The sequence below is a fragment of the Eubalaena glacialis genome, chromosome 10, assembly GCF_028564815.1.
Source record: "Eubalaena glacialis isolate mEubGla1 chromosome 10, mEubGla1.1.hap2.+ XY, whole genome shotgun sequence".
In the NCBI taxonomy this organism is placed as follows: domain Eukaryota; kingdom Metazoa; phylum Chordata; class Mammalia; order Artiodactyla; family Balaenidae; genus Eubalaena; species Eubalaena glacialis.
In genome coordinates, this window is record NC_083725.1 from 87,001,763 (window position 1) to 87,016,360 (window position 14,598).

A 14,598-nucleotide genomic window follows, 5' to 3' on the forward strand; every position below is an offset into this window, starting at 1 on the left:
CCCCATTTTCTAGACCTTACTGTGTTTCTAGACACAATATTTTACTTCTTACTGATTTTTTTACTTTCTTGAAGTAAATTTTAAAATGAGATCAAGTGGGAATAGGACTTGTACTTTAGTTATTTTGAACTTTTTATTGTGATCAATTTCAATAATAATTGAGAGAATAAGTAACAGGAACATCCATATATCCACTGTATAGAAACAAGTTTTTAACATCTTGCCTTATTTATTTCACTTTTCTTTTTGCTGAACGATTTTAAAGTAAATGAGGTATCATAACACTTTACCCAAAAACACATGCATCTCTAGAAAAATAAGAATATTCTCCTTCACAGTCTAAGTACTATCATCATACCTAACACAAGTGAAAATAATTCTCTAACATTATCTAATACCTAGATCATATTCAAGTTTCTGTTACCCGATTCAAATCCTAATACCTAGTCAATATTCATGTCTTTTGTAGCCATTTGTTTTCAGTGTGGCTCCAATTAAGGATCACATATTGCCGTGACTCTAATGTCTTTTAAATCTCTATTTTTTTCTTTACAAGATAATTAAATATAAATACATACAGAAAAGTGCACAAATCATAAGCAAATAGCTTGCTGATTTTTTATAAACTAAACACACCTGTGAAGCAAACAGCCAGTTCAGTAAATAGAATGTTATCAGAATGCCATAAGCCCTCCTACAGCCACCAACAATTTTTTAAGATATATGATTAGACACTTTTCTCTTATATTTGTTGAAATGTTTTGCAGCCTGAAGAAAAAGTACTTAATAGAGATGATCCTGGTATGAATTAAAAACAACACCTTCTCAGCAGGAAAAAAATATTTTCTTCATATAGTGTTCTGAAGTTATTACTTATTCAACTATAATGCTATAATAGACATTCTTGCAGTTGGCCATCTTTGAAATAAGTAGATTCATCTGGCACCACTTTTCCAGAACACATCAGAAAAAATTCTTTTAAATCTGCACTTTTTGAATCCATCTATGATGGTGTCACTAGAACTTTTATCTAAAGCCACAATACTCACTGTTTATTATTAGGACAGGTTTTTGTGTTTTGATTTGTTCCTTGTGATCACCACAATATATCTTCCTACTATATTGCTTTAAAGTGATCTGTAAGACGTTTCATTAGATTCACAATTAATACTAGCATTTATGAGGTTCTACATCCAGGAATAATTACTAAATCTGTGTAAAATATGTATGCCACCTCTTTTACTAATTTGGTCAGGTTAATAATCCAAAGCTAGCATTAAACACAGTTATAGGAAGCTATTGTTTCTTCACCAAACAGTATTTCAGTGTTCAAAATAAAGAACTGAGAAAGTGTTTGGAACTGTGAGAGATATTTTACGGTCTAAAAATATTAGTCTTGGGGGAAGATACTTGTTTTATATTTGGGCATACACGGGATCTTTAAGTATACTAGGTGTAATTTTTTGAGTGTCATAAGCAAAGCCAATCATATTTAAGTTAATTTTGAATGTCTTGAATATCATAAATAACTAGTTGTGATGTACCCATGGTGTGCTGGGTGGCTAAATGCTTTAACCCAGATGTATACCATGTGAATTTTACCAAATCTTGCACTCCAGTGTCACAGAGTTTATACTGATATGCACTGGCTATCAAGATAATTTTTAGTTAGGTAGTGTTATCATTGACTTTTGATAGGGTCTAGAATATTGTACCCTTAATTCTTCTTATTTTTCTCCTCCTAACTATTGATACATTGAATTTTCAACATTTTAAATAAAATATGTCAGATACCAACAAGGTCACTGATTCGGCAGTGAGTTTTAGCTAAGACCTGATCTATCACTGCCAAAACAAAACAAAGATCTTGGAAACTAGGATCTATGCTTTTGGAATTACTTTTCTATAAATATAGAATCTTGTATATTTCTAAAACTAAATCAATTTAATCAGAAGGAGAGACTGATATCCTTTTTTTTTTTCTTTCAACAATTATTCATGCAGCTAAGGTTGACTGGACTGTTGCAATTAATGATTCACTACCTCCTGCCTACCTCCTACTCATGCCCCAACATACATATCCTAAAAATGCGAAGTATCTATTATTCCCATTTAAGTTAGAAAATATTTATAATGGTCAGAATGGCTCTCTTTTTGGGATTTCAGAAATTCAGGACTCCATGGAGGAAATTTTTTACATCTATGCCAGTCTATGCAATAATTGTTGCAAACTTCTGCAGAAGCTGGACTTTTTATTTATTGCTTATTAGTCAGCCAGCATATTTTGAGGAAGTCTTTGGATTTGAAATCAGCAAGGTATGTAAAAATTATCCTTCTTTAACTAGAGCATTATTTTTGTACTTAAGTGACTATTAAGTTCCTTTGCCAGGGTTTTATCTTCTAAATTTCATGAGTTATTCATTTATTTATTCAACAAATAACTTCTAATAAACAAAGACTAAGTAAGGTGTTTGAGTGCCTACTACAATCAAGTGCCTGATAGAAATGGCTCTTTGTTGCTGGGAAAACAGACAAAACAGACCTAGTCTCTGCCCTCATAGAGCTTACATCCTGGTTGGGGTGGGCAGCAATATAGCCTTTTCCCTGTAAATAAACATAATTCCCTTTAAGTTTCAGGTCAAAGACAGTACAACAGTGAACAAAAGTTATTTTATTAAAATAGAATTGTATTTATATAATTATCAATCTAACTCTTCTTCAATGCTCTCAGAAATCTGTCTGGCTAAAAGATTTGAGGATGGCAAAAATATCTGAAAACATTCTTGTATGTTATTTATCCAGTTTAATCATTTAGCAAGCATTTGTGGAACATGATATGTGAAGATTTATGTGTTAGATTCAGAAATAAAAATATGGTTCCTTTCCTCAAGAGTTCACAGCTTGCTGGTGTAGACAAAAATAATACATTTCCAATTACAGCACAGCATTCTCAATGCTACAGACATTTATTTGTTGCTATGAAAATATAATCATTTTGAGATTTTTAGAAGGATAAAATGAACATAAAAATACTACTTTATATGAAATTTACAAGGTCCTTTCATACTCATGAACAACCTTGTTTGGTCTACCAGCTGGATAACTTTTGTCATTTCTATGGAAATGATGGAGAAACAGAGACTAGGGAAGGTATTTAAATTGCCTAAGGCCAAGCTAACAATAAGTGACAGAATCAAGTGTAAGCCCATATCCTTTGATTTATGTTTCAATTCCCTTTACTATGCCATTCAAATTCAGGTAAACCGTAATTCATTTAAGCATTTCACAAGTATTTGTTCAATGCCATCGCTGTGCCAAGCCCTTTGCTGAATCCATTTGTCTATACTGGCCATGGACTTGCTATTTCTCTTCATGTCATTACGTAAGTCCAGCTGGGCTCGCTATTCATATTATGTCTCTACTTGAAAGACTATCTAAGGCCTGGAACTGAAGAAAACCTGAATTTAGGAGTCTCTATTCTAAGAGCTCTTTTGTAATCCCTGTTTCTAAGGAAACTGTTTCCTCCATTCTTGAGAAGAATGACTGCTTTAGACAGGACTCCTCTCTCTGGAGCTGATCAAACATTGCAGGGTAGCATTTGGGAGCTCTGAGAGGTGTTATACTTCTCAACAAAGGCTGCTGGAGGTGTGAGTCCATTTTCACAATCTAGGACAAATATGACACTGAGAGGCTATTAATAAAGTCAGGTCTCGTGGGGGAGAGTGAAGGAGCCAACTGATGTTAATGAAACTGTGTGGTCATTCTGGCCCTGTAACTCCAATTAATTGAAAATGCCTGAGTAAATGCAGCGATCTCTTGCAAAAACTAAATATAATCAGATATATTGCTCTGATTCACTTACTATATTTTTAACTAAAATTTTGGATAAATTCTACACACACAGATTGGCCTGAAGATTTTAATTATACTGGTTTAAAAAAAAATTACTGACTTACCTGAAAAATGTGAAAAGGAGTTGATTAAGGAAATAAAGCATGGGTTTTGGAGCCAGGCTGACATGGTCCCAAATCCAAGCTCTGCAAGAGACTGTTGATACATAACATAATCTTGGGCCTGCTCTTGAATAATTGTCATCCTCAGTTTTCTTACCTGTAAATAACGGTATTAAGACCATCTTTCAGAAGTGCAACAAAATTTAAGTGAACTAAAATATTTACATGGAGAATGGTTCTAACCAACCTTAGTTGAATTGAGTATCCTATAGACAAAACCACAAGTGCAATGGCTTTTTCATACACACACACACACACACACACACACACACACACACACACACACACACAGAGTCTCAGCCTATACTCATATATAAAACTTCTCAACCCCTTGAGAATGGCATAATCCTCTTAAGTCACAGTTTCTTCGTCAATGCACTGAGAATAATAATATTAAAAATTTTCCGTCTGGAGTGAAAGAGAGAATTAAAGTGCTTGGATATTTAAGGTATTTTAGAGTCATTTACTACCTCAATTAATCATTAACCATACCAAGTCCATGGTCGTGACACCACAGTATACAACATTATAAAATAGAATCTTTTCTCAAACCTTCAGTAATCTAGTTTGGAAGGGCATGTTTATACAAATAATAAACATTTATCTAATACTTACCATTTTCCAGGAATTGCACTTCAAAGTATACTTAGTAAAAATCTTCCTTGTATCTTTATATATATAAAATTTACATATATGTGGTAATATACAATTAACATGTATTTTATTCATAATTTCTGCCCCCATGATGTCCAGAGGACAATGTCTTACACATAATTATTGATCAAAACATGTGTGTTGAATTGATGCTGGCAGGTTAGGTTTTAGATTGGGCCATTTAGTATGAAATTAGTACAGAAACTATATACCGCTCTATGACAATGTGACCAAATATTGGTATTTGACACGGAAATGACTAAAATTGAGAATTGATCTGCATGTTCTGGGCTCTTAATCTATAGAAACTAAATATAAAACTCATAAGAGATATATATTTTAAATGGAATTAGGGTTTTAGCCTTATTGTAAATTAAAATGAATTTTAAAATAGTCTCTTCAAGGTTTGTCAAATGTATTTCTCTTCTCTCTGACTCTGTCTCTGTCTCTCTTTCTCTCCCCCTCTCTTGCTAATGATGATTTTTTGCAAACATATTTAAGACTATAAAATGGATACATAAATGTGAATCACTCTGTGATAAAATTCAGGATAGTTTACTCATAAACTCAAAATTTACTGACTCAGAAAAAAAGTATTATCTTCTAGAAGATAAAAAGGGATCAAAGTAAATTTGCTTAGCTTTTCTCATTTATTCTGTGGAAGTTATTGCTTATTCTGGGAATAAGTAAGTCAGTGGTCATTTAGAGACAGTATTTTTTTTCTTCCTTGTCCATAAAGAGCTTATGAGACTATTAAATTGCCCATATTACTTATGGTCACATATATTTCTTCCCTTTCTGTTTTTCATCAGGTTGGCATGCTATCTGCTGTGCCACACTTAGTAATGACAATTATTGTGCCTATTGGAGGGCAGATTGCAGATTTTCTAAGAAGCAAGCAAATTCTTTCAACTACTACAGTAAGAAAGATCATGAATTGTGGTGGTAAGTACATAAGTGATGTTAAGAACATGTTTTTATTTCACAAAGTTCCAATTGACATGAGTGAGTCAACTTTTTCCATGCATATCAAATATGCTGTTAAATTTGTGCCCTCACTGTTCATTCATAATCATTCTCCCATCTTCAAATTTTCATAACTCCTAGTTTTAAATAATTACATGACTAACTTTACCTTTCCCACCATTGAAACTTAAGGTTGTTTTTGATGTTTTTATTAAAACACAAAGAAGGTTTCAGTAACCTCTGTGCATAAATTATTACTGTTATTATTATTTTTTAAGATAGACTCCCTGAAGTGGTTTGCTAGATCAAATATTGATGTGTGATCATTTTTAACAGTTTTGACTCATCAGAAGAATTTACATAAATTTCTGAAACATTTTCATGTGTCTGTTTCTGAAGGTTTTGGCATGGAAGCAACGCTGCTTCTGGTTGTTGGTTATTCTCATACTAGAGGGGTAGCGATCTCGTTCTTGGTACTTGCAGTGGGATTCAGTGGATTTGCTATCTCTGGTAAGATACTTTAAAAAAAAAATGTACTTGTAACACTGATTTTTGTTAGTGATTAAAAAGTCTATATATTCTACTTTCCCCTTTAACATTTTGAATGTTGAGAAGGTTTACTCAACATATTTCCACTAGAAAGTAAAATAAATAAAACATTTAGAAATTATTATTTGGATATGTTATGACTCACTACTCACTTTTCCCCTGCTTTCCCTTACTCTTTTTTTTAAGTGAATATCTCCTCCTGTCTGTGGAGTGAATATCACATATTAAGTATTGGATAACAAATCATACCTCCTTTCATTCTCATTATATCCCTGAGCTAAATTATCAAAAAGTAGTTATTAAGCACATGATATGAACCTGGTATCTTTTAAGGAGAGTGGTGAATGTGGTAGAGGAGATTCTATAGTCACCCACTTCTTAGAGGTTTGGGATTCTCTGAGTCACATCTTATGTGTGTATTTCAGGTTTCAATGTTAACCACTTGGATATTGCTCCAAGATATGCCAGTATCTTAATGGGCATTTCAAATGGTGTTGGCACATTGTCAGGAATGGTTTGCCCTATTATTGTTGGTGCAATGACAAAGAATAAGGTAAGATAGAGCAAAAGAGATGTTCATTTGTAGAATATCTCTCTCACGGTTGGGGAAAAGCATTAATATATTCTCTTTGGCATTCTCTTTGTGATCCAGTCACCACACCTCTGAGTAGGGGAGATAACTGAGGTTCAGAAGAGAATTTCTCTCTAAGAGCTCTTAGGGAACCCTCTTCCTCAACCAATAAGTGTTATGCTTTTCAACACCTTTTAATATTTCTGATGTCCCTGGTGAGGCAAAACAACAACAACCTAGCTCATTAGTATAAACAAGTGGAAGTCTTCTGAGCTTTATTTGTAAACATCAATTCAGACTTCTCTGCAGTAATTGACGGAAAAACATTGTTATCAGCTGTTTGTCTTTATAGGTAGAGCTTCTAAATTATGGTTTACCAAAAGGAAATAAAAGAAGTGGGAGAAAAAATAAGTAACTCAATGGAAATTAAAAGACAGGTTATGAATATTTTAAAAATTAGCAGACCTTAGATATATTTGGAGTTCTATTTCAGAACTTGATTGAAATTTTTTTACAATTTTTTGAATGAAAGTCATAGTATTCTAGAACATTTCTATCACATTATTTGCTTTATGTGATCAGAACAGGTGTTTCCCCTGAAGATAGCATTTTATGAAAAGCTTGATGGTGGAACATTCAGAGATGTTAGGCTTTTCAAACATGGGGAGTTTGTTCTCACAGTGCCACTTTTTGTTGCTGCAGTCACGTGAAGAGTGGCAGTATGTCTTCCTGATCGCTGCCCTAGTCCACTATGGTGGAGTTATATTTTATGCAATATTCGCCTCAGGAGAGAAGCAACCCTGGGCAGACCCCGAGGAAACAAGTGAAGAAAAATGTGGATTTATCCACGAAGATGAGCTCGATGAAGAAACAGGGGACATTACTCAAAATTATATAAATTATGGTACCACCAAGTCTTACGGTGCCACAACACAAGCCAATGGAGGTTGGCCTAATGGTTGGGAAAAGAAAGAGGAATTTGTACAAGAAGACGTACAAGACTCATACACTTATAAGGACCGAGGTAATTATTCATAACAAAGCTAATTGCTGGATTTATTTTTAGTGTTTGTGATTAAATTAATTGTGATTGCACAAAAATTTTTAAAAAATGTGGTGTAAACATGTAAACATACCAACCAGGCAAGTCTTGCTGTAAAAATGAAATCAAAACAAACTCATGAAGTTACCATCAAGTGCAATCTATAGAAGTTGTGAAATTCCATCATTTCCATTCAAGTCATTCATTCTTGCATTTGTGATTTAAAGGTTGACTGGTCAAAACTGTAGAAACAAGTAGTTACTCATTGGATTCATATGAGCTAAAACTCATCACCATTTAATAAAGCACAACTAAAACAGTTGGCACATCCCATCCTACAGAGGTTAGGGAGCCAAAGCTACTTGATCATGCAAAATGCACTTATGTATTTGTTACACTGTATGGCAAGATATCGTGCAGAAATCCTGTTAAAAAAAAGTGAAGTTGTCATGTTGGCTGCATTAGATGTTGGCAACATTTATTGAGTTAAATCATGGAGTTGAGATATCTGTCATGCAGAGAAGAATGTTGTGGGCTAGCAACTAGCAAGGTGTACTAAATAATTATTGTTATTACATAATGTAGAATATTTTGTTGATTCTCAAGAGGAATATCTTGCAGTGTTTTATATGAAATGCTTTGGCACAAACATTTATATCTGTGAAAAGGAACTTGTAAAGTGAGGGGTATGCTTCATGTTCTTCCATTCATTTACCTAACAGTATAAAACACTTCACACTTACTAAAATCTGACTTTTCATGTAGCATATCACTTAACTTTTTTGCAAAAAATATTAAAAATAAATAAACTCCAATGTATTTTTTATTACAACTTTGTACTGGTTGTAACTTGCATTAGAAAAAAAAGATGCATACACCATAAAGAATCTAATAAGAAATTTACTATGGAGATATAGCCCTTAAAATGCAATATTAACAACAAAAGAAATAGAAATGATATAGATATCCTTCTTCCTTAGTAATTAAATATATATAAAACTTGTGCCACAGAGCTATATATAATATGAAAAGATAAACTTAATAGAGATGCTGTAAGTAGACAATTTTATTACTTAAATTCCCATTAAAATATTTGTCTTAAATATATAGGACAATAAATTATATTAAAATTATATCTATATATATATCTGTATATCTTATACATATCCATACACAGATACATAATAAACAATCTTCACAAAAAACCAAAAATAGCATACACCTAATGTTGGGTTAGGGGACTGCAATTTCTACTTTCATAGAGTCATAGAATTTTAGATGGGGCAGAGGCATTTTGCTTGTCATTTCTTAATATAACTCAACAGGAATTGCAACATTTGTGTACCGAGCAATAAGTGCAATGAATAAAATTTCCTGTCTGTATATTATCTTCATGTTGCTTGTGGTAGCTGTTTGGGTGGTTGGAATGATTTTTTTCCTTTAAAAAGTTAACATCAGACCTCTTTATAATGTTCTAAAATGACAATGATGCATTTCCCAATTCAACTTAAAATACTATTGGTGTGTTTAATTGTCTATTCTGGATATTTGATCTGTTCATTGTATTGTGCTAGTGACTGGAGGCCCTGCTAATGCAAATATAAAACATAAAGTTTGTTTTAAAAATGCAAACCATTCTTGACCTTAAGATAATAAAAATACCTTTTGCTTTGTGTCTCAAAGTGATGTAATGTGATCATCGCTTCTGTTATGTTGAATGAAAAGATGTGGACTATCATTTTGTTGCTGAAAAAAAAAAGTGTTAATAAAATGCTCTATTTATCCTTTTGCAAAAAAACAGTACATTAATTTGGGTTTATTTTATGTTGTTGTAGCTTGGCTTTGTATAGTTTAGCTTGTGTACGTCCCAACAAAAACAAATGCAGGCTCAAGAATATCAGCCTTTTCAGCCACTTGAGGTTTAATGGAAGAACATGGCATTCTTTAGATTGTGTGGGATGTGGTTCCACAAAGAGAGTTTTACATCAAGAAATAGGTCTCTGAGTCAAACTCTATCTTTCAATGCCTGTCTTCTCACAACTTGTGCTAAGCTTTAAAAAAATTAGGAAAAAACTCAACACTTGTCAGGTCAATTATACTACCTAATTTTGACTGTACATATACCTTGTGCGGGAACTGCCCTAACCATTTTGTATGGAGTATCTTATGTAACACCACAAGGACCCTCCAAAGTAGGTACTCTTTTTGTTCCCAGATTACAAATGAAGGAACTGAAGCTCACAAAGTTTCAATAGCTTTCCCAAGGTAAAATTGAGTCATGATATTTTAGTATAATGTATCAGCCAAACCAGCAAATAGTGAGCAAGATTTCTCAGGGAAGCCAATGGAATGTCTATGTCACTGGAAAGATGATCATTTGCCCTGATTTCCAATTTTACAGATATGTAGAAAGGGAAGACCATCATTATATAACATTGGTAACTGAGATTCATAGAACTTATTACTTAACGGGACTTACAGGATGATTTAGTTGACACTCTTTATTTAACAAATGAGAACACTGAAGGTCAATAAGGGAAACTGACTTGATCAAGAGGACACAGAGGATATTATGGATTTGGAAAGAAGTTGTTATAATTAGCTGTGCTTTTGCTTTTACTTTAATTTTTTTAAACTGGTTTTTACTTAAGGAATTAAATAATATTTATTGGTTCAACCACTACCCCATATCCACCACTCACATAACATCAGAGTGGGAGGTGAGGGAATATATTTTCTCTTCCCGTAATCCTCTCCATAAAGAAATCACAGCTAGAGGCCTAGCCTAATTTTTAAGGAGGCCCACAAGCCATCTCTGCATAACTTGATGGCAGGAATGAAAATGTCTTAATCTAACACTCTGTAATTTTTCCAGTTCCATAATACAAAAGTTTACAGTTCCTATAAGAAAATTGTTCTAATGATGTCTCTAAATTTTACGACTGGTCACACTCATTTACTCTGATCTCAATCATGCAAAGTCATTTTCCCTTTCATTTTCCTCCTCATCCTAATGCCCACCCCCATCTATACTGTTGTATGCATCTAGTATTTTGCAATTTACAAAATGCTTTCCCATGCATTCCCTCATTCCATCCACACATCTGCCTTGTAAAATTGAAAGGCCCCATATCAATATTAGTATTTCTATCCTCCAAGTAAGGGAACTGGGTCTAAGCAGTATAATTAACTTCCTAAAGATTCCACAGGCAGTATTAGAACAAGAATACAGGCTATCTGGCTACAGCAAGAGAGTAATTTATTTTTTACTTTTAAATCACTTTATTAATCTTCTGATTATAAATGTAGGATGGGGGAGGGGATCTTCATTAAGGAAAGAACAGTATTAAGAACAGTGAAAATAAGGGTAATCAAAAATCTTACTATCCAGAGATAAACACTGTTAACATTTTTAGGTTATTTTCTATGAAAAATACACAGAAAACTCTCATATACTTTGTGATTTGCAAATTTGAAGTCATACTTGATCTACTTTTGCCAACTACTTTTTTCATTTAACAGTATGGCATGCATATTTTCCTATTTGATTATTGGAGTTCTATAGTCTATTATTATATTACATAACATAGGCTATATTTAATCTATTTATGCAATACCTTAGTTATGAACATTTCATTTTTGCACTCTTTTCCCTTTATCTTTCTGCTTGCGTGGTGTTTTGGGGAAACCTGACATCACATAGACATATACCTTTAACTTCTATAACCATGATGGATATTTAAGTTACTATTTGTAGTTTATTGTTCCTGTGTTTGTCTACAGAGAGTACTACTGGCAATTGGTTTTTCTGGGATTCATTTACTAGTTATTCACTCAATAAATGTCTACTAAGCAGCTACACTGTGCAATCAGGGGGGATACAGCGGGGAGAAAACTGCCCCTGTTCTCTTGGACCCTAAAGTCCAGTCCCCTTCTTGAGATGTTGGCGACACCCCCAGCTGCCCAGTCAGGCCACACAGATGTGACGGAGAGACGAAGCTCCTGCCTGGACACCAGAAACTTGCTAACCTTCCTGAGAAAGGATTTTTCTTAATCCCCCAAAGACCTAAAGTGGGCTGCATTCAATGTGCTCCCTACGTCATTTTTTAAAAAGTTTCAGGTGAGGAAACTTTTCTCAGCCTCAGAGATGCCGGAGCTGCAAGGAGCCTAGGCTGTTGGCCTGGGGTGGGGATCAGTATCAACTATCTCCAGTGCCTGACTCTCTGCAGGAGGGGAGAGGGATGGACTGAACTTCTAAGTGCATTTTTTTCTTTTCTAAATTTCTTTCTGTTTGTACTCCTCCCCTGGGTTTTTAAGGACCTATATATTTTCTCTTTTCATTTTTTTCCCCTTTATCTACATGCTGCCTCCCTAAGTTTTAACCTCAAATAGGGGCTATTGACATTTAATTCTACTCTAGTGATGTAATTAGCGGGTTTTTCTTTTCTCTCCATCTTCATCTCATGCAAGACCTCAAACTTCAATTTTCATTCAGCAGCTGTCAAAAGCACTTTATTTGCGAAGGTTATTGGTCTATGCTATACAGTCCCTTCAAATGCTCAAGCTTCTCCAAGCTTTCCCCTGAATGCAGCAGGCACCTGAAAGCTGCATAATCTGGACTCTTACCCTGTCTCTTGTCCAAATTCAGTAGCTTTTATGAAATGAAACCCTTGGCTTTCACCAAGAGCAAACAAAATGAAGAAACCCCTCCAGTTTTGTTAAATCACATTTGAGAACACGTTTTATTACTTTACTTAATATGCATTAGATAAAGATCTAAAAGTTTGAGGAATGCTTTTCCTGATGCATTAGAGCACTGTCAATGATTAGATAGGAAAGGACCTGGGATCCACCATGGCTCCTTTGTCTGCTTCTCAAGGAGCTTAGAGACACTCTTTTTGGCTCAATTGCTGCTTTTATTTCCCTTTCTCATTTTCATTTAGTTTTCGTCTTTTACAGTTTGTTGGTTTGTTTAGCAGTTATTTACCTTTGATTTTATTTTGAAGGAGGATGTGAATGAAGGATCAAGTATAATAATTATAATAATAGGAATTATTTATAGCTTATGAAATGCCAGATACTATTCTCAGGGTTTTATTTGTATTAATTCACATAATGTTCACAATAACACTTGATGGTAGATACTACTATCGACCACATTTATAAATGAGGGAACTTTGGCACAGAGAAGTTAAGTAACTTATTCGAGGTCATACAACTAATGGAATAAAGTTAGAAAGTGAACACAAGCCATCTGGCTCCAGACCCTGTACTCTTCATCACTACCGTACACTGCCTCTAAATAGTTGTGTGACTTCGGGAAGTTACTTAACTCCACTGATGCTCAATTTTTTAATTTGTAAAATGACAATCTAACACCTCATTAGTAGCTGGTTTTGCAACTAAATCAAATAACAAAGAGCTTGTTAGCACAGCAAGCTGCACGTAGTGTTCAACAAATGTCCTTTCCCTTTCCCCTTCCTCATTATACTAAGTAAACACTAGACATTAACTCTTCCAGTATAACTTTGTCAGATTCATCAATATGGACCATTTTGGAAACTATCTTTAGAAAAATTTTAATTTTTACCATAACTAAATTACTCAGATTTGTTCTCTAAATTATTTTTTTGTATTTGTATGTTATCAGTTATGTGACACAAGTGCAGAACATTAAACACTGTTGGATGTGACTTATGTAAAATATAATATATACTTATACAAATTTAAGAAAGTATATACTGCATAATAAAAGGATAAAAACATACATTGGAAGGATACACACAAAAGTATTCATAGCGGTTGCATCTGGAGAGGAAGGAAGAGAATGGACCTGGGAAAAGCATAAAATAAATTTCAAAATTGTCATCTTTTAATTTCAAAGAAGATCTGAAGCAAATATGAAAAAATATCAATAATCGTTTATTCTCAGAATTCACATATGGCTTTTTATTACATTTTTCATGGTACTTTTCTATATTTTAAAGTATAAAAACAAGCAAACCAGATAAGATATATTTCCCAGAGAACACAAATCTTGTCTCTCTCCAGTTTTGTTTTTTTTTTAAATCTCTGGGCTGCCAATGAAGATATTGTCATGATCTTCAAGAGCATTTGACAGTTTTCTGAAGCCACAGAGTTTAATACAACAGTTTGGGGAGAATGTTTTTATTTTATAAAGTCAAGGTAAAGGTAGAATTATATGTGTTCATGAACAGATTTATGAATCCAAATGAAGATCTTCTGCACAAAGCCAACAAAAGTGTGCATGAGAATAAATGTCACAGATGAAAGCCATCGTTCTGACAGATCTCATCATAGTCTATTGGACTGCTTCTCAAAGATTAAAAAAAAGGAGTGTCGGCGGGTGGAGGGGCATGTCTATCACTATGAATTCAGGGTGGAAATTAGTATATTGCCATTAGTCTAAAGGCACATTAACTCTTTCAATTCCAGTTGCAATGGGATCACAGATAAAAAAGAATTATTGGGGTTCATGCCCTAGACCTGCCACTGCCCCTTTATATAATCCAAGACAAGTCATGTTGGCTCCCTGGGCTTGGGCTTTCCCATCTGGGGAATAAAGGGATTGGTTATCCTGAGTGGTTTTTGAATATCCTCCAGCTCTGAAGCTCTGAAATTTTCTGACTTTATTCTTGCTGAAAAATAGCTGAGTTCCTCAAGTTAACTTGATGACATATAATTGTTCTCAGAATTCTGCTAAATAGAAGACTAAATATTTTCTGCTTACATTCCTATTGACTTTAAAAAAAAATTAGCCACCCATCTCAATAGCTAACAGG

At 33.9% G+C, this 14,598-nt stretch overlaps 1 protein-coding gene across 1 annotated transcript in view; it reads left to right on the top strand.

Annotated features, from left to right (window-relative positions):
- SLC17A6 (solute carrier family 17 member 6) overlaps nt 1-7,791 on the top strand; it is a 35,532-nt gene extending 27,741 nt beyond the window's left edge. Inside the window, exons 8-12 of the mRNA XM_061203150.1 lie at nt 2,167-2,316; nt 5,480-5,612; nt 6,033-6,143; nt 6,608-6,735; nt 7,456-7,791. Of these exons, the coding sequence (XP_061059133.1) occupies nt 2,167-2,316; nt 5,480-5,612; nt 6,033-6,143; nt 6,608-6,735; nt 7,456-7,791 (858 nt within the window). The remainder of the gene's footprint in view (nt 1-2,166; nt 2,317-5,479; nt 5,613-6,032; nt 6,144-6,607; nt 6,736-7,455) is intronic.
- The last annotated feature ends 6,807 nt before the right edge of the window (nt 7,792-14,598 follow it).